The sequence below is a fragment of the Numida meleagris genome, chromosome 1, assembly GCF_002078875.1.
Source record: "Numida meleagris isolate 19003 breed g44 Domestic line chromosome 1, NumMel1.0, whole genome shotgun sequence".
Taxonomy (NCBI): domain Eukaryota; kingdom Metazoa; phylum Chordata; class Aves; order Galliformes; family Numididae; genus Numida; species Numida meleagris.
In genome coordinates, this window is record NC_034409.1 from 1,109,418 (window position 1) to 1,134,213 (window position 24,796).

At 47.6% G+C, this 24,796-nt stretch overlaps 4 protein-coding genes across 4 annotated transcripts in view; 3 read left to right on the top strand and 1 right to left on the bottom strand.

Moving 5' to 3' along the window:
- Positions 1 to 325, bottom strand: part of TMEM209 (transmembrane protein 209) — a 13,133-nt gene extending 12,808 nt beyond the window's left edge. Inside the window, exon 1 of the mRNA XM_021384235.1 lies at positions 168 to 325. The gene's annotated coding sequence lies outside the window, so the exon portion shown is untranslated. The remainder of the gene's footprint in view (positions 1 to 167) is intronic.
- CPA2 (carboxypeptidase A2) lies at positions 4,722 to 14,216 on the top strand. The gene is made up of 12 exons (XM_021384236.1): positions 4,722 to 4,979; positions 7,400 to 7,488; positions 9,555 to 9,636; positions 10,460 to 10,594; positions 10,792 to 10,890; positions 11,508 to 11,609; positions 11,767 to 11,868; positions 12,056 to 12,166; positions 12,506 to 12,596; positions 12,958 to 13,157; positions 13,650 to 13,734; positions 13,914 to 14,216. The coding sequence occupies exons 1-12, from the start codon at positions 4,737 to 4,739 to the stop codon at positions 14,099 to 14,101; spliced, it is 1,527 nt and encodes a 508-aa protein (XP_021239911.1). The 5' UTR covers positions 4,722 to 4,736; the 3' UTR covers positions 14,102 to 14,216.
- Positions 14,316 to 20,037, top strand: LOC110392203 (carboxypeptidase A1-like). The gene is made up of 11 exons (XM_021384240.1): positions 14,316 to 15,757; positions 16,450 to 16,531; positions 17,079 to 17,213; positions 17,381 to 17,479; positions 17,635 to 17,736; positions 17,952 to 18,053; positions 18,568 to 18,678; positions 18,798 to 18,888; positions 19,002 to 19,201; positions 19,584 to 19,668; positions 19,760 to 20,037. Exons 1-11 carry the CDS (start codon positions 15,654 to 15,656, stop codon positions 19,945 to 19,947), a joined length of 1,299 nt encoding a protein of 432 aa, XP_021239915.1. The 5' UTR covers positions 14,316 to 15,653; the 3' UTR covers positions 19,948 to 20,037.
- On the top strand, positions 20,836 to 24,755 carry LOC110392202 (carboxypeptidase A1-like). The gene is made up of 11 exons (XM_021384239.1): positions 20,836 to 20,966; positions 21,321 to 21,402; positions 21,972 to 22,106; positions 22,188 to 22,289; positions 22,661 to 22,762; positions 22,847 to 22,948; positions 23,060 to 23,164; positions 23,376 to 23,466; positions 23,840 to 24,039; positions 24,278 to 24,362; positions 24,479 to 24,755. Exons 1-11 carry the CDS (start codon positions 20,851 to 20,853, stop codon positions 24,664 to 24,666), a joined length of 1,308 nt encoding a protein of 435 aa, XP_021239914.1. The 5' UTR covers positions 20,836 to 20,850; the 3' UTR covers positions 24,667 to 24,755.

Consider the following 24,796-nt stretch of genomic DNA (forward strand, 5'->3'; position numbering starts at 1 on the left):
CCCCATCCCTACAGGCCCCATCCCTACAGGCCCCATCCCTACAGGCCCCATCCCTACAGGCCCCATCCCTACAGGCCCCATCCCTACAGGCCCCACTCCCCAGCCCCTCACAGACCCAAACAAACAACCCCTCCAATTTAGGGGACCCTGAGAACAATCCCAAATACCTGCTGCGGAGCGAGAAAAGCGTAATGTCCCTCAGAGACAAAGAAAACACCACCAACCCTGCCGCGCTCCCCTCACACAACCATCGCCACAACGGCCGCACCGTCTGCGCCTGCGTGAACGGCGCTGCGCGGAGTGACGTCATCCACCCGCGACGCGCCGGGAGGGGGCGGAGCTTGTTGGTATGGGGACGGTTGCTCGCTGGCAGTTTGGGCGGGAAGGGGAGAGTGAGGGCGCTGCCATCTTGGCGTTGAGGTGCGAGGTGCGAGGTGCGAGGTGCGAGGTGCGAGGTGCGGGGAGGGGACGCTGACGGAAAAAACGCTAGAATATAGTTTCAAATAAACAATAAAAGATAGATGTGGGCTAATGGGGCAAGGAAACTTAAAAGCTGCTGAAGTTTTCTGTCTTTCGGTGTGCAAGATAGAGAGTACCCCCCTTGCACCCGGTGTATGCGCTGCACTGAATACCTGCTTTATAACCATCTCGGTTGCAAAGTATGTTTCCGCAAGTCAGGTGGTGTTTCCTTCTGTAAGAAGGATGGCAGCCCCAGAACCTCCTTGTTGAGCATCAAGTTGGCATCTTCAGCTGTCATTTAAGCTGCTCAGGGTTAACAAAGTAGGCTGCACATGAAGAAGATATGTAAATTTGTTCACTACTAAACTTGGAAGCAGTTGTTGCTTATTTTTCTCCTTCCTCAGCCTCCTGTTAATTGACATTCCTACTTCTGGACATGTACCCAATGGAAGAATGCTGGAGATTCACAAAATATCTTTGTGATAGAATCTTTCAGAGTTCCTGCAGGACTCCAGGAATGGGATTCATCCCACATAATCTCAGTATAAAGGATAGCAGATCAAACTAGGACCTTAATGTAGATAATGGAGAGAAATAGGTGATAAGATGGGGTAAAAAAGTGATAATAAGGTGCAGTACTTCTCACCTGTGAATCAGATCACATTTGGTCAGATGTGTTCCAAACATTGCTCCCACTGACAATGAAGGAGAATGCGTCTCCCTGTTGGCCATGTATGCCAGAAAAGAATCACAGAATCATTAAGATTGGAAAAGACCTCTCAGATAATCTACTCCACCCACCACCAATGTTGCCCACTAAACCATGTTCCTTAGTACCACATCTGCTTGTTTATTGAACACCTCCAGGGACGGTGACTCAACCACCTCCCTGGGCAGCCTGTTCAGATGAGTAGGCTCTAAACTAGCAGTGTCAAATATAACTAAATAGCGAAAAGGAACAAGAGGGAGAGAAAAATCATGAGCTGCTATTATTCTCCATGTTCAACCTGCCTGGTATTATAAAAACTTCTGTGTTTACTCTAGAACTTGCATTTGCAACTCTGTTCAGCCTGATTGCTTTGTTTGATTTCTGGAGGTACTTCAAATACACTGGAATTGTTCAGTCTGGAGAAGAGGCTCAGGGGAGACACATAAGCCCAAATTAATTGCCTACAAAGTAACAATTACTCAAGATTGTTCTTTGTGTAACTGCTCATATATCTACTCTCCACGCTGAGGACTACAGTCAGAAATGCCAGGGTCTGTTCACATGGTAACCTAACCTTAACTCCAAATGTTCCTTCATAGATATCTTGATGTTCCTTCGTGGATATCTTAAAAGCTAAGCCCTCTCTTTAATTCCATAATATCAAAGCACCTTATTAATTACAGAATATTTTAGGACTCCTATCATATATTCAGAACTTATATATGGGTGATTTAGGACACATATTACTGTACTTATGAACTTAAATTTTAAGATCATAGAATTATAGAATCACCAATGTTGGAAAAGACCTCCAAGATCATCCAGTCCAACCGTCCACCTGTCACCAATATTTCCCCATTAAATGATGTCCCTCAGTACAACATCTAAATTTAGTTTCTTGAACACCTCCAGGATCAGTGACTCCACCACCTCCCTGGGCAGCATGTTCCAGTGCCTGACCATTCTTTTGGAGAAGTTTTTCCTAACATCTAATCTGAATCTCCCCTGGCACAACTTGAGGCCATTCCTTCTAGTCCTATCACTAGTTACATGGGAGAAGAGCCTGACCTCCACCTCACCACAACCTCCCTTCAGGGAATTGTAGAGAGCTATAAGATCTCCCCAAAGCCTCCTCTTCTCCAGACTGAACAATCCCAGGTGGATCCCACCTAACAGCCCCTACAGACTGACAGGAATTGAGATCGCTCTCTGCATCGATGGCTTCTGTGGACAACAGGGCAGCTGATGTCATCTACCTGGACTTGTGCAAGGCCTTTGACATGGTCCCGCACCACATCCTTATCTCTGAATTGGAGAGATATGAATTTGGAGGCTGGACTATTTGGTGGATAAGGAATTGGTAGAATGGTCACAGCCAGAGGGTTGTGGTCAGCAGCTCCATGTCTGGGTGGAGGCAGTGATGAGTGGTGTTCCCTAGTGGTCTGTCTTGGGCCTGGTTTGGTGACATAGATAGTGGGTTAGAGTGCACCCTCAGCAAGTTCGCTGATTACACCAATCTGAGTGGTGCAGATGACACAATAGAGGGAAGGGAGACCATCCAAAGGGACCTGGACAGGCCTGAGGAGTGAGCCCACGTGAACCTAATGAGGTTCAGCAAGGCCACGTGCAGGTGTTGCACTTGGGTCAGGGCAAACACAGATATGTACACGGATTGGTAGAAGAACTCTTTGAGAACAGCCCTGCTGTGACTGGACCTAGATGAACTTTAAGGTCCCTTCCAGCCTAAGCCATTCTATTATTCTATGACTTTATGCCTTGAGAGCACTCCCTGGGTCAGAGCCAAAGGATTTAATGGGCACAAAAAAGACAAACTCTTGTGATGTCATCATCTCTGTGCTTCCTCTCCAGGTGTTCCAGAGACTGTCCGTTGGACAAAGTGTTGCCAAGGAGCTGCTCTGAGTGCAGCAACGCTGTTGCTCTGGACTAGGGATAACGCTGGGTCTCGCGTCTAAGGACACAGCTCCATGGAACACTTTTCTTGCTATCTTTGGTGCTATTGTCAGCAAAATGAGCCCTTGCTCTCTGGCACCAGTCAGAAACCAGACAAGAGGGAATACAATGAAGATGAGGAAGGCTTTGGGAGGACCGGAGCAGAAACCCTGTTTTGGTGCTGCACTGGCATTTTGATTATCTGCCTTCTCTGCTGTGCTTACACTCGAGTAAGACATTATTTAATGTCGTGTTTTGTGCTGACATCTGCTGGACTTCAGCAGAAGCCTATTATGAGCCTTGTGCAGAACTTCTGAGGAAGTTATTGTTATTATTTATAATTATCTCAAGGGATGGTGTCACTGCTAGACTACCTTTAATCTCCAGGTATAAGTAACTGATCGTATCTCTCCCATTACCCTTTCCATCCTCTTCTGATTATTACTAGTCAGAATTCATGCAAGTGCTTGGTGTCCTACAATACAAAGCCACAACATAATCTGTTGGAGTGCATGTTGCTGTGTGACTCAGAAACACGAAATCTGGGGAGAACACTGGAAAGTGGAAGGCATTGATTTCCTGATTTAAAGAAACTTAAGCTGGATATAAATTGCTTCACTGCAACCAGTGTTATTTCATTGGCATAAAGCTGCACATTCTCCAGGGTGATCAATATGAGGGTTTTGATCCTAAAATGATGCCAGTGCTGTCTAGTAATGGTGAGCCACACACTTAAATCCTTACTCATTCCTTATCTGGGGCATTGCTAAGGTGCCTTGTGGATTAGGAATGCAGAAGTAATCCATTACTTACAGAAATAATAGTTCTCCCAGCAGTAATCCACAATGAATTGCATTATAGCCAATTGCACGGGATTAACTTAGACCAGCCAGGACGTGAGTTGCAGATGGAGCCCTTTGCCATGTTGCTGTTGCAGACTGACAAATATTTCTATGTACTGTAGCATATATTTTCCCCTGGATATGAAGGGAGTAGTGTTTATACACTGTTCTAAGTAACAAACCCTGTATAACGTGTTATTTTCCTAAAGCAGATCCTCCAGAAAGCTCAAGATAAAAGATTATGTTCTGACAAAAGGGAGAACACTCACAAAGGTAAAGATGAATTTTGGATATTTGTGCGTGGGATTCACCAAAGTTTGACACAAAATGCCCCAGGACCCCTTGAGAGAGCAGGAGGTGATGTAGAGGGAGAGGGCAGAGGGGAAATGAGGGGCACCAGGAGCACCAGGAGAGCAGCACTACTTGTCCCCCCTTCCCACTCCCTCTCCTCCACTTTCCTACAAATTGCCAAACACTTGGTTTGAGCCACAGGATGGGAGATAAGTGGGACCACAGGTCATAGACGCCATCTCAGACGTGCTCTGAGAGCACAGTGAGGAGAGATGCTGCCTCTTCCTACCCAGCCCTTACCCTTCCTACATGATAAGAGAGACTGCCATGCTGTATCTTGGTTGCAAGAACCTTTTTCGGATATGGGCAATGACAGAAGTTCCAAACTTTACAAAAAGGAGTGACTCCCTCTAATCTTGATGGCTTAACCCTTCATTTAACCCTTCACTTGTTAACGTGCCACCGTGGTATTTGTGATTCACTGCATGGGACGGCACTTTGAGACTGCGCAGAGTGTCCCACTGCCCACACAAATGTGTCAGGGCCTCATATGGGGCACCCTCCCACACACCCTCCGCCCACTGGGAGCTGCATTTAAGCTGAGGGCATTCATTTGGTCATTTGAGCTGCAGTGGGCTCAGAGTGTTCTTGTAGCTCTTGACAACCTGCCCTTGGACCTGCATTGCAACTGTGGACTTATCTGGGGATCTGGACTGCGGCTGTCCTTGGTTGGTGTCACCAGACCTGTTTTGCTCCTCGTGTTTGGGTCCTGCGGGGCTGTGCTTCTTGTGGTGAGCTCTCTACCCTACCTGCCTTGCTGTCACCTTTGGCTTCTGGCTCACTGTAGTGGTACACCCCTGCTCTTGCTGCTCCATAATTTGTTCTAGTGTTCTGAACCCTGAGCGGAGTGCTGTGAGGTTGACTTTCAGCCTGCGCAGGGCTTTTCCCATATGACTTTCCCTGTGGTTCAGCCCTGCAGGACCTCATGGCTTCTGTAACCACCATATCCCTTCAGTGAGGATTAGCAGTGGGTACAAAAGTTTGGGCTTCAACGCAGCTCCTTAAATGCAGTGGGTGGAGGCACTAAATGGGGCTGGTCAGGGCACTTGTTGGTATGCTCTGGGCCCTGACATAATGTTTGGCGGGATCTCTTGGCAGCCTGTAACCCCATGCAGGATATAGCGTGACTAATGAAGCAAGCTATAATTTCACCCTAAATTAAGCCTCCCCATCCTGTTTTCAAAGAGTGAATCCACAGGAGGTGGCATGGACCCTCTGTCAGTTCTTTACAGAATTTTGAAGGCTACGGTTTGAATTCATCTTCCACCAGCGTTATTGCAGTGCTAGAAGCAGGAAATCCTCCTGGTGGATCCTGTCTTTAAGGAGAAACTCACGTTACCTGATTTACTTTGCGGAGAGTGGAGATCTGCTCGTTTCCCAAGGACACGAAAGACCCATGGACTTGCAGGAACACATTTTAACTCCTTGCAGAGTGTATGTTCTCCATAACTTGCCTCCAAGATACAGCCATAGCAGGATGACTAACTCCTTTTTGTCAAAACAGGCAGAATCCCTGCCTGAGGCTCCCTTGGATGAGACTTACTGGGATGAGTTTTGCACACACATGATGGGTAGGAGTAGCAGGGTAGGAGTGGAAACTGGGGGAGACTCCTCAGGGATGTGCTGATGAATCATAGAATCATTTGAGTTGGAAGGGACCTTTCAAGATCATCTGGTCCAACTCCCCTGCAGGGAACAGGGACATCTACAGCTTGATCAGTTGCTCGGAGCCCCATCCAGCCTGACCTTGAGTGTCTCCAAGGATGGGGCATCCACCACCTCTCTGGGCAATCTGTTTAGAGCAGTGTGGGTAAAGTCTTCAGTAAGAACTTCCTTTGGGGATTGTCAGAGGTTTATTTTCCTCGATCCTTCTCCTAGGTTTTCAGGGTGGAAGGTGTGGCTCCTGGGAGGGGAATCCGAGGCTGACTGCAGAGTAGCTGAACTGTCTCTGTTCTCTCCCATATTAGTTCCCAGTAGCCCTATCTGCACATATTGCAGCACGTTCAATGCCTGGCTCTTCCTTAGTGACGTTTATAATGGGATGAAGAAGAAGTGCATCCAACAGCCCTACTTCTCCTCCTGTCACTCTGGGTCAACCACAGAGAGGTGTTCCTGTGACCAAAGGCAAGAGAAGCAGTTCTCAAAGCTCAGCCAGGAGAGAGCCTCCAACACTGACAGTGGCAACTCAGATCCCTGGGCACCTCTGTGGAAGGCCAGTGAGATGCAGTCCATCCCCTGTGACGTGAGCCACAAACAGCGTCCAGCACAAAAGCAAAGGAAGGCAGGGAGCTGTTGGATCAGGGAGAGGCCCTGTGAGCACTGTAAAGTTGAGAGGCTCCAGCAGTGGCTGCACCAGCACTTTATTAAGCCTGCTGAGAAGAATTCATTAGATGAAGACATCTGGCAAGGCTCTCCAAGGAGGAGAGTAGCTGCAGAGCTGAGCTCCTGAGTTCCCGTTCACCCATGGCTTTGTTTCTGCTCCTACTGTGCATTGCCTTCATGTGAAACTTGCTGCATCCTTAATTTGCTTGAAGCACTGAATCCATATGAAACCACCACAAGTGAAGATTGGAGATGCTAGTTTCAATAAAGAATGTATTTAAATTATTTGGCTTATACCTAGAAGTGTATTCCACGTAGGAGCAAATTCATAGCATTGTCTGGGCCTGGTCTATCAGGGGCAACTTGTGAGCTGGAGCTCATCCTTCAAAATAACTGTTCAGCTTGAGCATTTTTGATAGAGTGAGATCTTTCTGCTGGAGTAGGCTACTAGAAACCTATTGTAGGAGAAAAACCTATGGCCAAGAATCTACAGGCAGGACTCCTTGCCCCCAGTAACAGTTGGGATAACGTTCAGTTTGATTCTGTTTTCCTCTACGTAGGAAAACATTTACTTTGTGAGCAAGGCATTGAAAATAACTCTTCACAGGTTTGAATCTGAGTGGAAAATATTTTCTGGAGCTGAAATTGGCCTCTTATCTGTTGTTTACCTTGAAATGCTGATACATGTGAGAATTTAATCACATGGAATTCACATGTGGTGAAGAAGGGATTCCTAACAAGTCCTGTATAAATTCCCCTTTGCTAGATTGAGTCGCCCTTCGCTTCAACCATGAAGCTGATTTTGATCTTCAGTGCCCTCTTTGGGGCTGCCTTGTGCCTGGAAACTTTTGTTGGGTGAGTCATGCTTTTGTGCAAGACCTTTCACTGCAAGACTCTATTTTCCAGTTGTTCTTCTTCCTTATCTTAACTTTACAAAATCAGCTTGGGGCACATGCTTTGCTTTTTATGACCAACTTGTCCTGCAGCTTTGGTTCTCCCATGTTTGAAGGATTCCCTCCTTGAGTTTCATCTGACTCATTTGAGGAGAAGGGCCTAGCTGCTGAGTTGAGCTCCTAAATTCACATTCAAGCAAGGCTTTGTTGCAGCTTTGATGCTAGTTAAGGAGTGATCTCAACCAAGACCTAAAGTTGAACCTCACTGCAGCGCTTGAGAGTTCAGATCTGATCCAGCACAGACCGGAGCCAGAAGATCACAACCTGCCTTCAGGTCTGAAAGCTCAATAGTTTCCCATTCTTTTTGAATGTTCCTATTTCTCTATAAACGTGTAATCCCCTTTAGAGCCTTTCTAAATCATTTGAATCTTTATTTCCAACCGATATATTCTAAAGGTTTTTGTGTACATTGCGTTGCAAAACTATCTCTTCCTGGTCTATTTCCTCACAGCCTTACTGACTACATAAGAACTTTGAAAGGAAATAATAGAAAACCTAATAGGTACTTGCTGAGATGTTGTAAGAGAACGCTGAATTCCAGTGAGTATATCTCTATATTAAAATGTAAGGATTGAGAAAAAGAAAAATAATATGCATTATTTACTATAATTCTAGTGTTTATTAAGACCAGGAGAACCTATTAATCTGATTTCTGGCATAATGCAGATTGGGTTCTTGTGAATTCACTCCTCAGTCACATCCAGCAGTATGGTTAGTGAACCTCATCTCCTCTTCAGGGAAGAATCTAATTCAAAATAAAGCTTACAATCATGGAGAATCCAATAGTAAGTTAAAGTGATAAAGTACCTTCTTTGTTGACTTAATTTGGTAAAAGAATTTTACACCTCAGTTGAGCAGATCGAGGAAACTGGAATTAAACAGCTTTTCTTCTCAGCAGCTGAGGTCACGCTAGCAAATAAACACACACGTAACAGAGCTCCTATGTTAAATTCCTTCTATGCCTTCTCTTGCAAGGCGATTTCCAGTTCTGCAGTTATTCACGTTGATTTGCTCTGAGTCATCTCCATTTTCCTGCACTGCTTGCACTGGGTGCCAACAGAGCAGCTGAGCCAGGTTGGGATATGGGACCCCGTGGATGCTGGTTGTCTCCAACAGTAGCCTGAGGAAGAGAATACAAACAAACCCATCTCCATGTGCCGCTGACAAATGCAGCATCAACTCTACTCACTTTCATTTTCCTAAACCACCTGGATCGTTGTGTATTTGCATGATTTTCATGATCTAAAAGCCTCTTAGGGACATCATGATGGCTGCATGTTATGCTGTAGTCTAAATCAATGGCTGAGATTGCCCCTGTAAGCAGCAGAGCGAGGTGCTTCCAGGAGGTGATTAATTCCACCTGGATTTACAAGCCACCCTCTCATGGTAACGCAGGGGAATTTGTCAATAGCCTGACTGGACTGAGGAAAAGTGAAACAAATCCCATATTTAGTGTTCTCCCTGCTTTGTTTGCTCTGCAAACATCTGGTGGTTCACAAGCAATTATTTTTTTTCCAGCAAGTTCTTGACAAAGAAGGATGAATAGATAGAGCGTGAATCCTCGTAACCAATTAACAACTCATCCGCATGATGTATTGTTTATGATGACATCTTGAGCATTCCCTTTATCTCGTTACTAATCCAGTGCCCATATACCAGGCTGGCTCTGCAGGTTGTTGGCTGAAATACTGGCCAGCACTTTCAGCTGAATTAAAGAAGTCAATATTGGCTGCTATGGCTTAGTGGGGGTGGTGGAGTGATGTGTTGATGGGTGGACTGGATGATCTTTGTGGTCTTTTCCAAACTGTACGTTTCTATGATTCTAAAACTACTCACCAAATTTGTAACCTCAATAGTAAGTTCAACCTGACCCCTTTTCAGTCACAGAATCATAGAATGGCATGGGTTGGTGATGATTTCCTCAAAGATCATCTAGTTCCAACCAACACTGTTTCTAATTTATTGCAGGCACCAGGTTCTCCGAATCAAGACAAGAAATGAGGAACAACTGAAGAAGCTACGGTTTTTGGAAACACTGGACCATCTTGAGGTATTCTACTGTCACAGAGGCATTTTTAACACTTCAGACTGAAGTAGGACTTAGCCTGGTAGGACTTTGCATTAGATTTGGAAGATTTGCATCATAACATAGGGAGATACTGTCACAGTATGTGTTTTTTGATCTACTAGTTCTTGTATTATCCTTGCAGTCAGGAGTGCCTGCAACCAGATTTTCTCCCTGTTGGGTTTGCAATTGTATTTGAACTGCTCTTGATCTTAGGATCAAAAACCCTGTTGTGAAGATGGGGATGCTAATACTTTTCTACATGTCACCAAGAGCAGTGGAAAGAATTTGTCAATCAATCGGCATTATGTTGAAACAGGAAATATGCTATTAAGTTCTAGGTTATTGCTCTTCTTACTGCCACTGGTGAGAATTTTTCTTATCACTTTATTTAAAAAATATATTGATTTGAATATTATAAAAACTAGAATTTAGAACAGCCCAACCAAAGGAAAAGTAAAAGCAATGTTTTTTTTATATTATTCTTGAAACTAATGCTGGTAAAAGGGAGAACAGTATAATGATCTCCATAGAAGACTAAAATTTCCTTCTGCTTATGTTACTGGAACTCTGATATCAGTGAAAATGCCAACTTTAATCTCCTGCTGGATCTTCATTTTTTGTGTGTGAGCTGCTTGTCGTGTGATACAAGGTGGTGGTGACGGAGGAGTGTGCTGTATGCATGATGGGGAACAACACTGCAGGAGTTATTCACTTTGGGAGAAATTTGTGTTTCTAAAGCTTTAGGAAAACTGTTTGCAAAGCACAGTGTCCCCCAAACCAAATCCTTTTTGCCTTCTCTTTTCAGCTTGATTTCTGGTTAAATCCTTCCACCCCTGCCCTCCCTGTGGATGTGCGAATCCCTGCTCACAGCCTGCAGGCAGTCAAAATCTTCCTGGAGTCCAATGGGATTGAGTACTCAATCCTGATTGAAGACCTGCAGGTAGGCAATGCCACGTGATCAGCTTTTCAATCCTGTGGAACCAAATGGTGATTCACAGTCTGGCCTCTTTCATTAATTCATGGACTCTTCTGTAGTCTGTGTGCAATGCCACCATTTCGTTATTGACATAACTTTCATTATTGGACATAAGTTTCAAAATTAAGCGTGCTTTCCCATAACTGAATGGCTTATTTCAGGTCGTTCTCGACAGAGAAAAGCAAGATATAGTCGCCAGTCAACAAATGGAACGCAGCAGCAGCACTTTCAACTATGGAACTTACCATTCTTTAGCTTCTGTGAGTACTTCAGATCTAGATTTTGGGGGAGGTTATTCTTTTTTTCTGGCCTTTTTATTTCTTGCTGTCTTCAATCAAACATGTTAAGACTGAACATTCCTTTCTGGCTTCTTCTGGTAGATAGTTTGGGTTTTAAATATATTAATTTCATGGTCAGCCCAGGAAGCCAACGCTCTCTCACAATGTGTTGGAACAGGCAAGTGTTGATTGTACTTCTTGATAAACTCCTACAGGGTTCTATCAAAGCTCCTCGGTTCTGACCCTCGAATGAAATTGAGAAATAAATGAATGTAAGAAAATACAGGATGCTGGTAACCATCAAGCAGAGTAGAGGGAAAATATGTTTACTACCAGAATTTATTAAAGAAGGTTTTGAGAGAAGTTTTTGAACTTATTCCTATAATAAACGGATCTTGATGACAAAGCAGTGCTTCTGTCTACGTCTGTGACATTGGGAGCAGCGTTGATTATGCTGATGTAGGGTGAGATGAGGTTTTGGCAAGACCATAATAATGAAGGTGAAAGGAGACAAAAGTGGATTTCAGCAGGTCCTGCAGTTTTCTGGGCAGCCTTGTACATGAATGTGATGTCAATGTCATCGTGACTTTTCATTTCAGATTTACCAAGAGCTGGATAATCTTGCATCTGAGTATGGCAGCATTGTCAGTAAGATCCAGATTGGGGAATCCTATGAAAAGCGGCCGTTGTATGTGCTCAAGGTATGGCTTATAACATACCATAGACTGTGTGCATACATAGAAACACTAACATCCATAAGTGGTGTAGATGCAGCACAATTCAGCCCAAAGCTTCCTTGTCTGTATGGGATGTTTTTTACTGAGTGAGTCTTTTAAAACTTTTTCTTTTGTTTGACAGTTCAGCACTGGAAGACGAAACCGCCCTGCGATCTGGCTCGATGCTGGCATCCATTCCCGAGAGTGGGTTACACAAGCGAGTGCAATGTGGATAGCTAGAAAGGTCACTTGGACAGTGATTGATTTTATTTTGTCTTGAGTATGCCTCTTCTTAAAAGTTCACTGCACCTGTATGTGTTCAGTCTGCCCCTTGAACTCTCTTTTGGCTGCTCTGAAAGCCAGTCTTGCCTCTTACACAACTGTTAGAGGGAAAGAAATTTGCTGATAATCACCACGTTGTGTCTGCATAGATTGCCTCTGACTATGGGAACGATGCGTCCATCACCTCTCTGCTGAACAACCTGGACATTTTCCTACTGCCAGTTGCTAACCCTGATGGATATGAGTTCACTCACACCACAGTGAGTAAGCACATCGCGTGTCTAAGCTGACTGAGAAAGCTGCCATGCTCTTCCAAGCCAATAAAAGCGAGGGAAATAAGCTCTGAAAGTCCATTTCCTGATGTTTTAAGGTGGAGTTACAAAAGAAGCCAAAGAGAGTTGTCTAATCCATCTTTCTCCTTCACTGTAAATTCACCAGCCCTTTGATTCTGTGTCTCCTTGGCTGTCAGCCCATCAGAAATGTTCTTAGGCTTGTGTCTGGCATCCCTTCCTGCTGAATGGCAACCATTTCTGGGCTACAGTGTTAACGCAAGGACTGAGATCTGCACCTTTTTATGTCAAGTTGTTTCCTTGTTTCAGAACCGCATGTGGCGGAAGACTCGCTCCAAGAACTCAGGCAGTCTGTGTATTGGAGTGGATCCAAACAGGAATTGGGACGCAGGTTTTGGAGGTAGGAATGAAGTTTCTGGATTCTAGCTGTAAGAAGAAGGTTCCCTTTTGTGCTCCTGGATCTTGTTACACAGGGCCAACAATCTCCTTAATATGAGGGACTCTGAAAGAAAATGACCAAATAGGATGGTGGCTGTGTTTTGTAAGGATAATTTCATATTGATTAATCGCCAGTGAGAAAAGGATGAAGGAAGTAATCAGTATCTTCCAGAACTGATGTCCCTTGAGTATTCTGTTCTAGCATTTATCAGCACTCAAAGCTTTTGATTCATAGGAAAGTTCAGCTTTGTGTTGATCCACCTTGAACTCCTATGAACACCAATTCTTATAGATTTATCTTTGCTCCCTCTTTGTACCAACAGGTCCTGGAGCCAGTAGTAACCCCTGTTCTGACTCTTACCGTGGACCCAGTGCCAACTCAGAGGTGGAAGTTAAATCTGTTGTAAATTTTATTAAGAATCATGGAAACATTCAGGCCTTCCTCACCCTCCACAGTTACTCTCAGCTCCTGATGTATCCCTATGGCTATAAATGCACTCCACCAGCAGACAACGCTGAGCTGGTGAGACACCTTAACTTGGGTTTAGCTTCCTCTCTTCTGTCCAGCTGGCTTTCCACACTAAAGTTATAGTGAGCTATCAGGATGAAAACAAGGGCCATCCATAACAGTGACCATCCATGGGAGCAAGCAAAGACCTGAGGAAGTGCAATGCCTTTAAAAGAGAAGTCGTGGTCTTACGCAAGCACATGACCTCCCTATCCATTCTTGGCCTTTGCTCATCCAGAAATCCTTCTTTCTGCTTTAAGGACAGCATTGCAGCTGTAATATCTGTGATACAATATGAATCACTGTCATAATTTAAGTGGACAGTACCGTCAGCAGTATGAGTAATTAAGAAATTGATTGATTTGGTGTAACTATTTTTTTTTTTTGTGGGAGTGAAAAAAGGCTGTAAACCAGTTTGGAGATTTTCCCAAGTATGGTTCAGGCTGGTGAAATGTTAACATTTAATGTGGCTACTTTCTGACTCGTCCTTTATCCTTCCCTCTGCAGAACACCATAGGGAAAGCTGCTGCCAATTCCATCCGGTCCCTGTATGGCACGACTTACACAGTGGGGAGCATTTGCTCTACTATCTGTGAGTAATTTTGCTATTCTGATCCCCTCCTGGGAGCAGGGTCCTTCTGGAGAGTGACTTTGGAGCTGAGTTCTCCCATGAAAACCTCATACTTGCCCCTCACAGACATAAAAACTATGACAGCAGAACTCAGATCGGTCCTCTGTTCACCCTCTGTTTTTTCTCCCTTTCTCTTTCAGACCAAGCCAGTGGAGGCAGCATTGACTGGAGCTACGATTATGGCATCAAATACTCATTTGCCTTTGAGCTGCGAGACACAGGTCGCTATGGATTCCTCCTTCCAGCCACCCAAATTATCCCCACTGCGGAGGAGACCTGGCTGGGTCTGAAAACAATCATGGAGTACGTACGAGACAACCCATACTAAAAGCAGGGATGGGAACCAGCTGCCAAGAGCAGCAAGCTCAGAAATCCTCTTCCTTTGGCATGCTCAAGAAAGCTGTAATCATGCAGCAGCTATCTGAATAAAAACCCTGCATGCATTCCTCTGAGTGTTTCATAGAATCACAGAACCATTAGGGTTGGAAAAGACCTCTAAGATCATCTCATCCAACCATCCACCTGCCAACAGCGTTGCCCCCTAAACCACGTCCCTAAGTACCATAGCTACACGTTTCTTGAACACCATCTTTGTCTTGATGGTTTCTGTGTGTTTCTGTGCGGGTCTGGTAGACTTCTACAAGGTGTCACAGATTTTAGGACTCAATCAAAAGATGAACTTGGAAAGGAGAAGACTGCACCAGAGCATCCTGCCCTATGGTCCCTTGGGTGCCCTCTGCAGCTCCATCTTCATTAATAAATGCCAAATGTGTTTGCACCAAGCAACAATCGCCCTTAGCAGCGTTTTGTACTTTTATCAAACCTAACAGGTTTATCTCTTGTCCTCTAATCCCCCAGCAGCTGGTGAGTTACTCACTGCTCCGTGTGCTTGGCAGGAGAGCAAACACTCCTGATACGAGTGGGTGAAATGTTAGTTCAGTCTCATGGGCAGGGAATGAAAAGTGGTGGTGCTACTGTTATTGGGTTAAACACAGCTGTGCTGGGTACAGAGCAGCCTGTTACTCTCCTGGCACTTGTTTTCCAACCTGACTCAAAAACTTGTCCTCCAACTGGCGATAAAACGCTGCTGGGAAAACCCTGCTGGTGGGGAGGACCTGGGCTGCAGAGCTCCTGGATCCAGCTGAGCTGCAGGGACCCTTGCTGAAGTTGCAGACCCAAGAAGCTCAATCCAAACATGCATGTCTTGAGGTTACCCGGCCCTTCTGAAGGCACATGGCTGGATGATGACTACCAACAGGACCCAGAGCAAGTCCGGTGGAGGCCACCAGGAGGGACAGGAGGACATCTCGTGATGGGACACTGAGATGGGCTGGTTTGGCCTGGAGATGAGAGGGACCTAATAGCAGCCTTCCCCTCCCTGTGAGGACATTACTGAGAAAATGGGACCAGGAACCCTAAGAGAGACGATGGCATCAACTAAAACAAGAGATTCAGGCTGGACATATGAAAATCTCATCTCATCTCAGCTACACCGTGATCCACCTCAACGAAGACCTCAATCCTGGCACCACAGCTGGGACCAGCTCACAATCATCATCACAAACACAAATAGGGTATCCTAGCTAGGAATCCTGTGATTTGGAGTTATGAAGCCATAAAAGACCCCCCAGCTGTGGCACCATCCCCTGGCCCACCCTACTCCCATGGGAGCGTGTCCTCACTGTCCGTCTGTGGCAGCACCGGACTCGGAGGAAAATGTTATCAGATCCTTCCCGACTTGGCTGTTCTTTTATTGACTTCTCCAAATAAAACAAACATTTGGGCTCCCGGAAGCCATCGCTGTCTTATCTGCTTGTGGCTAGTGGCCCTGCAGGGACCGCAGAGGTGGCCTTGGTGGGGGACTATATAGGGGCCCATAAATGCATTCGGGGCCCAAGGTTTACCAGCGCCTGCTCAACATGAAGGTCCTCCTGGTCTTTGCTGCCCTCGTGGTGGGCACTTTCAGCGAGCAGCTTTTTGTGGGGTGAGTCCTGCTGAAAGGAGGGGTTGGGATTGGGATGGGGATTGGGATGGAGATGGGGATTGGGATGGGGATTGGGATTGGAATTGGGATTGGGATGGAGATGGGAATTGGGATTAGGATGGGGATGGAATGGGGATATGGATGGAAATGGCTTTGGGGATAGGAATGGGGATGGATCCTGCTCACCTCATGCATGAAGAAAAAAACCCTTTGGGTGTTTCTTTCACTGGTGGTGGGAGCTCTCAGCATTCCCTGGGGAGCTGAGACATGTTTGGGTTTTGCAGGAGAGCTCAGACCTTCTGGAGAGCTGAGCCTCAGTGGAGCAAGAGCGTATCATGTTTGGCTCCATTTTTCAAGCAAAAAGCTCTGCTAATGGGTTTTATTTCATAACTCTAATCTCTGTAAATCCCTCCCCAAATATAAATCATCATTATCAAAGTGTCTGCTCCATCGTTTCACAGAAATACTCTTCCCTTCTGCTGAAGCAAAACCTGCCTTAGGTATTTCCTTACAATTTTAGGCACTCTTGTGATCAAAGGAAGGCATGAGACCACCTTGGGCTCCCGAGTGCTTACTTTTTTTTCCCATGCATGCTCTGAACATGCAATTTCCAACCCAATAAGCTCTTAGGACCACTCATACCATCCCCTTCCTGTCCCTCTGCACTCACTGATGGCTCTACCTCCCCACAGGGACCAGGTCCTCCGTGTCGTGGCCAGCAGTGAGGAGCAGATTGCCCTGCTCAGGGCGCTGGGTGAGCAGGTGGAACTGCAGGTGAGCCCACTGTAATATCAATTTTTACTTATTCTTTGGCTTGAATGAAGAAGCTGGGTTGCTGTGGGGGAGTGAATCCCGGCGAGAAATTATGGGAGTGGGAGCAGCAGGGAGGTAGATCGGTGATGGGTAAGAGACTCCCCACCACAAACCTGATTTCAGGTTTATCTTTATCAAGTTAAAGATCAAAACTGGCACACAGTGACCCCGTCATCTCATTGCAGCTGCTCAGTTCACAAATCCTCTTTATTCAAAGATGCATCAACGAGCGATTTGGGCTGAAGTATATCTATAGAGAAGGTCCATTGAGTAAGGCAAAGAGTCCCCCAACCCTCCTGGTCTCCAAATTTGTCTAGACGTCTTCTTAGATCTTTGAAGACAGTAGGAATGGAGAGCATCTCAGATGCTTCAAGGCAGTAGAAACTGAGGATGCCTTAGGTACTTCAAGACAGTTGAAATGGAGGCTTTCTTAGATCTTTTATGGCAGTTGAAATGGAGACCTTGATTCCTCCAAGGCAGTAGAAATGTCTCCTCTCGTCCCCACCAGGTTGACTTCTGGCGCGACCCCACCAAGCCTGGGCGCCCGGCTGACCTGCGGGTGCCCTTCTCCAGGCTGCAAGCAGTCAAAATCTTCCTGGAATCCCATGGCATTTCCTACAGCATCATGATCGAGGATGTGCAGGTAGGGCAGCCCCAGTGGGTGGTGGAAATGAGGGAAAGAGAAGGCAATGGTGGACAATGCTTTGCAAAACCTACGCATGGTGTGGAGATAGTGGGTTTTGGAGGGAAGACACATGCTGGGTTGGGGCTGGGTTGGATATTTCTCCCTGAAAACTTTCTCTCTAACAGCAATTACTGGATGAGGAAAAGAGAACCATGATGCTGTCCAGGCGGATGGAGAGAAGAGCCAACCAGTTCAATTTTGCATCCTATCACACTCTTGAAGAGGTACTTTGCTCTGCATAGAGTTTGTTTCGCATTTTTGGGACCCAAGGCACGGTTATGTCCAGGGAAGCTCTGCATGTTGTATCTGGTGCCAGACAACCTAAAACCCGAAGGTAAAGCCAAGGTGAGCCACGCATCCCAGCACCTCCTCCTTTCAGATCTATGACTGGATGGACACCCTTGTGGCTGATCACCCCAACCTCGTTAGCAAGATCCAGATTGGTGAGAGCTACGAGAAGAGACCCCTCTACGTGCTGAAGGTGGGTACAGGACCAACTCCTCTCCATCCTGCCCATGTGCTGGAGCGCTATGGGGTCTCCTCCTTGGAGATCGCCAAACCCACCTGGATGTGGGGTTGAGCACAGATCTAGTGGCCCTGCTGGAGCTGATGGGACCGGATGGACTGATGGTGCCTCCAACCAAAACCTTCTGCCATTCTGGGAGCCCCAGGGCTGATATCCCATTCTCTGCACAGTTCAGCACTGGGGGATCGAATCGGCCAGCAGTCTGGTTGGACACCGGCATCCACTCACGTGAATGGGTCACCCAAGCCACCGGTGTGTGGACAGCCAACAAGGTAACCCCATAACGTGGACATGGCCATCTAAGTGGGGTTGGGAGTGCCTGTGAGTGAACAAGATATCACCCAAATCTCATTGGCATGAGATAGCTCACCAGCATTGTGTCCACCCATAGTGAAGAGCTTGGGTATCAGATGGGGCCATTCCTGGGCTCACAATCCAAGGATCAATCCCAATTTCTTAAATAAAATCCAAACAATGGCACCAACTTCATCCCAAACACGTGCACGTGGAAAGCATGAAAGGGAAAGAGAGCAAAAAAAAGGGATGAATGGGTGTTTGAAGTCAGGGCAATCCTTTTGGGGTTGTAGGTTGGAGTTGGGTTGGGGTTATAGGCAGAGTGGGGACTGTCCATGAAGGTTTGGGTGAAGGGCAGAAATTGCAATCCTAAGCCACCTCCATGAATGCTGTGGTTGAACCCAATGGGGAAAAAAATCCTACAGCCTCTCCAGTTCTACAGTCCCTTGTTCCTGTGACACCAAGACAGCTCCTGCTCCCCTCCCAATACAGCTCGCTGAAGATTATGGCCATGACCCCACTGTCACCTCCCTGCTGGACACCGTGGACATCTTCTTTGAGATTGTCACCAACCCTGATGGCTACGCCTTCACCCACAGCTCTGTGAGTGTGGGGACACTTTGGGGGGACTTGTCCCAGTGGTTGGTCCCAGCCATCATGTCCAGCCATGGTCTTTTGGATGGCACATGGAGGTGACTTCATGCACCTGTGGTCTCACATAGAACCGCCTGTGGAGAAAAACGAGGTCCATCAACGCTGGCTCCTCCTGCATTGGTGTGGACCCCAACCGAAATTGGGACGCGGGCTTTGGAGGTGAGGTATCCCTCACATCAAAGCCTTGAACCTTCCTGCTGCTGGGGAGAAACCCGGGGTAGAAACCCTTCCAGTGTACCTCACTGCATGGTTTCTCTTCCATCGTGCCCCAGATGCTGGCTCCAGCAGTAACCCCTGCTCTGAAACCTACCACGGCCCCTACGCCCACTCTGAGAGCGAAGTGAAATCTATTGTGGACTTCATCAAAAGCCACGGGAACGTGAAAGCACTCATCTCCATCCACAGCTACTCCCAGATGCTGATGTTCCCCTATGGTTACAAGAGGACACCCGCACCTGATCATGAGGAACTGGTGAGATGGCCCCCAAAAGTGACTGGGGCTGCAATCACCAGATTTGGAGGAAAATGGTTGGAATAGATGATCCTACTGGTCTTTCCAATCTTGATGATTCTTTGATTCTATGAAAAGTCAGGTCAGACTGCGCTGGGACTCCAATGTTCCTCTTGTTAGATGCAACCTGCACGCTGAGTCCACCATCTTCCATGTCTTTTGGGGAGAGTAATTGCAAGATGTGCCTCTTTCTGACAGAAATTAAGGGTGTTCTGGGGAAAAGCAAGAGCAGAGGGGTAGGAAAAGATGATGGGCTCTGAGTCCTGGGTTGTCCTGGGGTCTCTGCTGCCTCGGGGAGATGTGAGTCTGCTGGATCTCACTGTTCTGGGGCTCTCTGTTGCAGAATGAGTTGGCTAAAAAGGCTGTGAGCGACTTGGCTGCAGTATACGGGACAAAATACACCTACGGCAGCATCGCAGACACCATCTGTAAGCATCCCTACCCCAAAACATCTGGGCCAACCCTGCAGCAAGGCCAACGCTCAATGCTGGGGTCACGTCTTCCTTCCTCTCCCTACAGATCTGGCAGCTGGCACCACCGTCGACTGGGCTTATGAGAACGGGGTGAAATATTCCTATACCTTTGAGCTGAGGGATACTGGGCGCTATGGCTTCCTCTTGCCCAGCAGCCAGATCATCCCCACTGCCACCGAGACATGGCCGGCACTGCTGGACATCTTGGTCCACGTCCAGCAGCACCCGTACTGAGCCCACTGGTGTAAATGGGGAGGCGAACCCCATTGGTCCTACCCCACCATACTACTTAATAAAGAATCCCATAGGTTCTATGTGTTTTAAGCCTAGAGCTTCGGTTTTTCATGGTAGGCTTCAAAAAAGTCATAGAACATCCCATATTGGAAAGGACCCACAAAGATCATTGAGTCCAATGAATCATAGAATGTCGTGAGTTGGAAGGGACCCATAGGGATCACTGGGTCCAACTCCTGGCTCCACGTAGAACCACACAAAAATCAGACCATATGGCTGAGAAATGGTGAAAAAAAAGATTTAGGAATCTGTTTTTAGGAATTTAAGAATCTTATTCTCTCATTTTTGCTTTGGTTTTACACATTTCCATCCCTGCTCTCTGCTCATCCCCATCCTTTGGGACCAACAACCCCCAAGAACACTGGAGAGGGTGGATGGCCAACCCCAAATTTGTGGCTTTGGAGGCAACTCCAGTGTCCCTTCCCTTTGCTCAGGGTTGGCAGAGGGGCACCCTTGGGGACATTTTTGTGTGCCATGGGCTTCTAAGAATACGCTGTATTATTTTTCCCAGCTGAGACAACCCACACCTGTGCTAAAGTTTAATCCAGTTCCCACCCCCTGAACAAACACTGTGGTTTGTACCATGAGAAAACCAACACCTTGCACCTCGCTCAGCCCAACGTTACCCTTTTTCTCCTCCTCTGTGGGCAGTGGGATTTGGGATCCAGCACCTGGTGTTACCTCCCCATGTCCTGCCCCCTTTGAGTCACCAACGGCCCCATCCGGTTCTCAGCTACCGGAACGGGTTTCACCCAACCTTGACCACACCGTCTGGAGCCTTCCCACGGCCCTGGGAATTTGGGCAGGTGGAAGGGGCCGGGCTGGGGATCACCAGGATTTAAGATGTCCCGAGGTGCTGTGGGGACCTGGGACATATTCATTCGGCTGGAAATGAGGGCACTCCTGCTGCTGGCTGCCCTGGGGGCAGTGGCTGCTGCAACCACTGAGAATTTTGTCGGGTAGGAGGGTCTGGACAGTGGGGGTGGCTGGGATGGAGACACTGATTGCGAATGGTGGCAACAGGTTGGTTGGGGGCATTGACTGGGATTGTGACAATGGGTTGGCTGTAGACATCGACTGGGACAGGGACGGTGGGTCAGGTGGGGACATTGACTGGGATGGAGACAATGACTAGGATGGGGACATTGACTGGGATGGGGACAATGACCAGGATGGGGACGTTGACTGGGATGGGGACGTTGACTGGGATGGGGACAGCAGCTGGTTCAGCCCCAATGTGACTCGGGAAGTAGTGGGTGGGATGGATGGGGTGATGGCTATACTGGACCCCACAACACCCTCTCACCCCACAGGCACCAGGTGCTGCGCATCATCCCCAGCAGCGATGTGGAGCTGCAGAAGGTGCAGGAGCTGCAGGAGCTGGAGCACCTGCAGGTACGGGGTGGGACTGGGGGAAGCTTTTAGGGACCCCTTCTGAGTCTGTGTCTTCTACTTTGCACCCCCCTGAGCTATGGTGCAGAGCAGGGATGTCCCATTGTTGGGGTTGGGGGAGGATGATGTTCCATTGTTGGGAAAGGAGTGATGATGTCTCACAGTGCGGTACGGGGAGGATGACATTCTACTGTGAGATAAGGGGAGATGATGTCCCATAGTTTGGGGTGGGAGAAAGCTGATGTTCCATTGTGGGGTAAGAGGTATGATGTCCCATAGTGGGACAAGGGGAGATGATGGCCCTTAGTGGACTTGGGGGAAGATGATGGCCCATAGTCAGATGTGAAGAATGATGTCCTGTAGTGGAGTGGCAGGTAGGATGATTTCCCATTGCTGGAGAGGATGATGTCCCATGGTGGGGTAGGAAGATGGTTTCCCACAGTGTAGTAGAGGTGGAGAAGATGACCCATTGTGGACTACTTAGAGAAAAACGGGACAGAAGGAAGGGGGGTGAGGGGGGAGGGCAACCTAAGGCAGAATCTGACCCTCATCCCATTTTCTCCCCAACCCAGCTGGATTTCTGGCTTCCACCCCGTCGCCCTGGGGACCCGGTTGACGTCCGTGTGCCCTTCCCCAGCCTGCAGCCCCTCAAAGTCCATCTGGAGGCCAATGGTGTCCCCTACTCCATCATGATTGAGGATGTGCAGGTTGGTGGTGCTGGTGGGAGTGGTGGGTGGGAGTCAGGAGCTGGTGAGGGACAGGGTTTCATCTTGCCCCATATCCCACAGGCCCTGGTGGACCAGGAACAGATGCAGATGCTTCGTCGCCGCCGTTTCATGCCACACTCCACCAGTACCTTTGACTACACCAGCTACCACACCCTGGAGGAGGTGATACTCTGCATGGGGGAAGCACAAGATCTGGGGCATTTTGGGGGGAAAATTTCACATTTTGGAATTGCTTTTGCAAAGGGGTTAGTTCTAAATGGAGGAATTAATGAGCCATTCAGAGAATCATAGATTCATTAAGGTTGGAAAAGACATCTAAGATCATCCAGTCCAACCATCAACCCATCAGCACCGTGCCCACTAAGCCATGTTCCTAAATAGTATCATAGAACCATTAAGGTTGGAAAAGACCTCTCAGATCACCAAGTCCAACCATCCACCTATGACCAATATTGCCTACTAAACTACATCCCAAGTACCACATCTACTAATTCATCTACACATTCACATTCACATCCCTCTCCCAAACCCAGATCTATGCCTTCATGGACCTTCTGGTGGCTGAAAACCCAAACCTGGTCAGCAAGCTTGAGATTGGCCGTACAACAGAGAACCGCCCCATCTATGTGCTGAAGGTATGGGATTTGGGGCCTGTGAGGTGACCAGATTCATGAGTTGGTCCATGCATGGTCCCAGCTGCCCCATTTTTGCAATTCCAGTTCAGCAAAGGCGGCACGAATCGCCCAGCCATTTGGATTGACACTGGCATCCACTCCCGTGAATGGGTGACGCAAGCAAGTGGCATTTGGTTTGCCAGGAAGGTATGGGCAGATTTTACATCTCCGAAGGGCTACAAGGTCCTGTAGACCCCTTGAACATGGTGTGACCACCCAAAGGTGCTCCAGCCAGCCCCAAATCACCATCCTCTCTAGATTGTCCAAGAGCAAGATGAAGGTCTGGCTGCCATCCTGGACCAGATGGACATCTTCCTGGAGATTGTCACCAACCCCGATGGCTTCGTCTTCACCCACACCTCGGTACGGTGCTGGCATTCATCTCACCTGCTGTTGGTTGGGGTTGTGGAGCTGGATGTGGGCATCACGCAGCCCCTGAGAAGCCTTTCTATCCGTGGGTCAGAAAGGGGGCATCCATGACCTATCCGTGCCCCTCAAAATGCTTTTGCTTCTCTGCTTGTGGATGGAGAAGCTCCAGACCTGGATTCTGGTTGAGTTGATTCTGCCCTTCTAGAATCGTATGTGGCGCAAGACCAGGTCCAAGCGGTCTGGATCCCTCTGCGTTGGTGTTGACCCCAACCGCAACTGGGACGCAGGTTTTGGAGGTCAGAACTCTCCCTTTCACCCCACAGATTGGGTTCTGCCCTCCAGGTGGAGGCTCTGAGGATGTTTCTGGCTCAGAGAGATCCACTAGTGACCCCAGGGAAGGGATGATCTTTGGGGTCAAGGCATGGATTTGGGTTCCACCAGGTCTTTGATGTCCCCAAGGAAGGAATGGGCTTTGGGGCCAATATATGGGTTTGGTTTCCATAAGATCTTTGGTGTCCTCTAGTGACCGATATGGGAGGGACCACAATTGGAAACCATCACACAACGTTTAGGTGGAGTCCCAGGAGCATTCCTCCTTGGCCACTTATGACTCTCTGAGCCACCCAAGTGCCAACAAATGCTGCATTTTCACCATTCTCCTCTCCCCAGGCTCTGGGGCCAGCAGCAACCCCTGCTCGGAGACATATCGCGGGCCCTATGCCAACTCGGAGCCAGAGGTGAAGGCCATTGTGGACTTCGTGAAGAACCACGGGAACATCAAAGCTTTCATCTCCATTCACAGCTACTCCCAGCTTCTGCTCTACCCCTACGGCTACACCACCACTCCCGTGCCTGACAAGGAGGAACTGGTAGGGTCCATGTAGGGGACACAATGGACCCATCTTACACCTCATGCAAGCTGGAAAGAAGCCCTGGCTGCCCCATGGGGATTCCTTGAGGCCAACACTATTGAGTTTTGCCATTGTTTTTTGACAGTAGGATGAGTGTAAAACCCTTTTATTTTTATTTTTTATTTTTTATTTTTTATTTTTACTCTACCATAGGCTTTCCCCTTCCCCAAATCATGTTTCTGTGTCTTCCCCCCAGCACCAGGTTGCAAAGGAGGCTGTGGCAGCTCTGTCCTCTCTGTACGGCACGAATTACAAGTACGGCAGCATCATCACCACCATCTGTAAGTAATGGGGGTTGCTCTCCTCCCAAGGAAACCAAAATCACCACTCCTCATGTCCTCCCATGAAACAACCATAAGACGCAGAGCCACCAAAGTTCTGCTCTTCCCTCACCAAGATCAAGCAAGCGGAGGAACCATCGACTGGACCTACAATCAAGGCATTAAATACTCCTTCACCTTTGAGCTCCGGGACACGGGACGCTACGGGTTCCTGCTGCCTGCCAGCCAGATTGTCCCCACGGCACAGGAGACGTGGCGAGCGCTGGAGGTCATCATGGCACATACACGCAGTCACCTCTACTGAGTGGGATCTGGAGCTGAGCGGTGGCTGAATTGACTAGGGAAGAAGAATGCATTAAATAAATGGGAAGAAAAAAAAAAAAAAAGGATGGTTTTGGTGGTGTTTCCCTTCTTCTAATCACAACAAAAAGGTT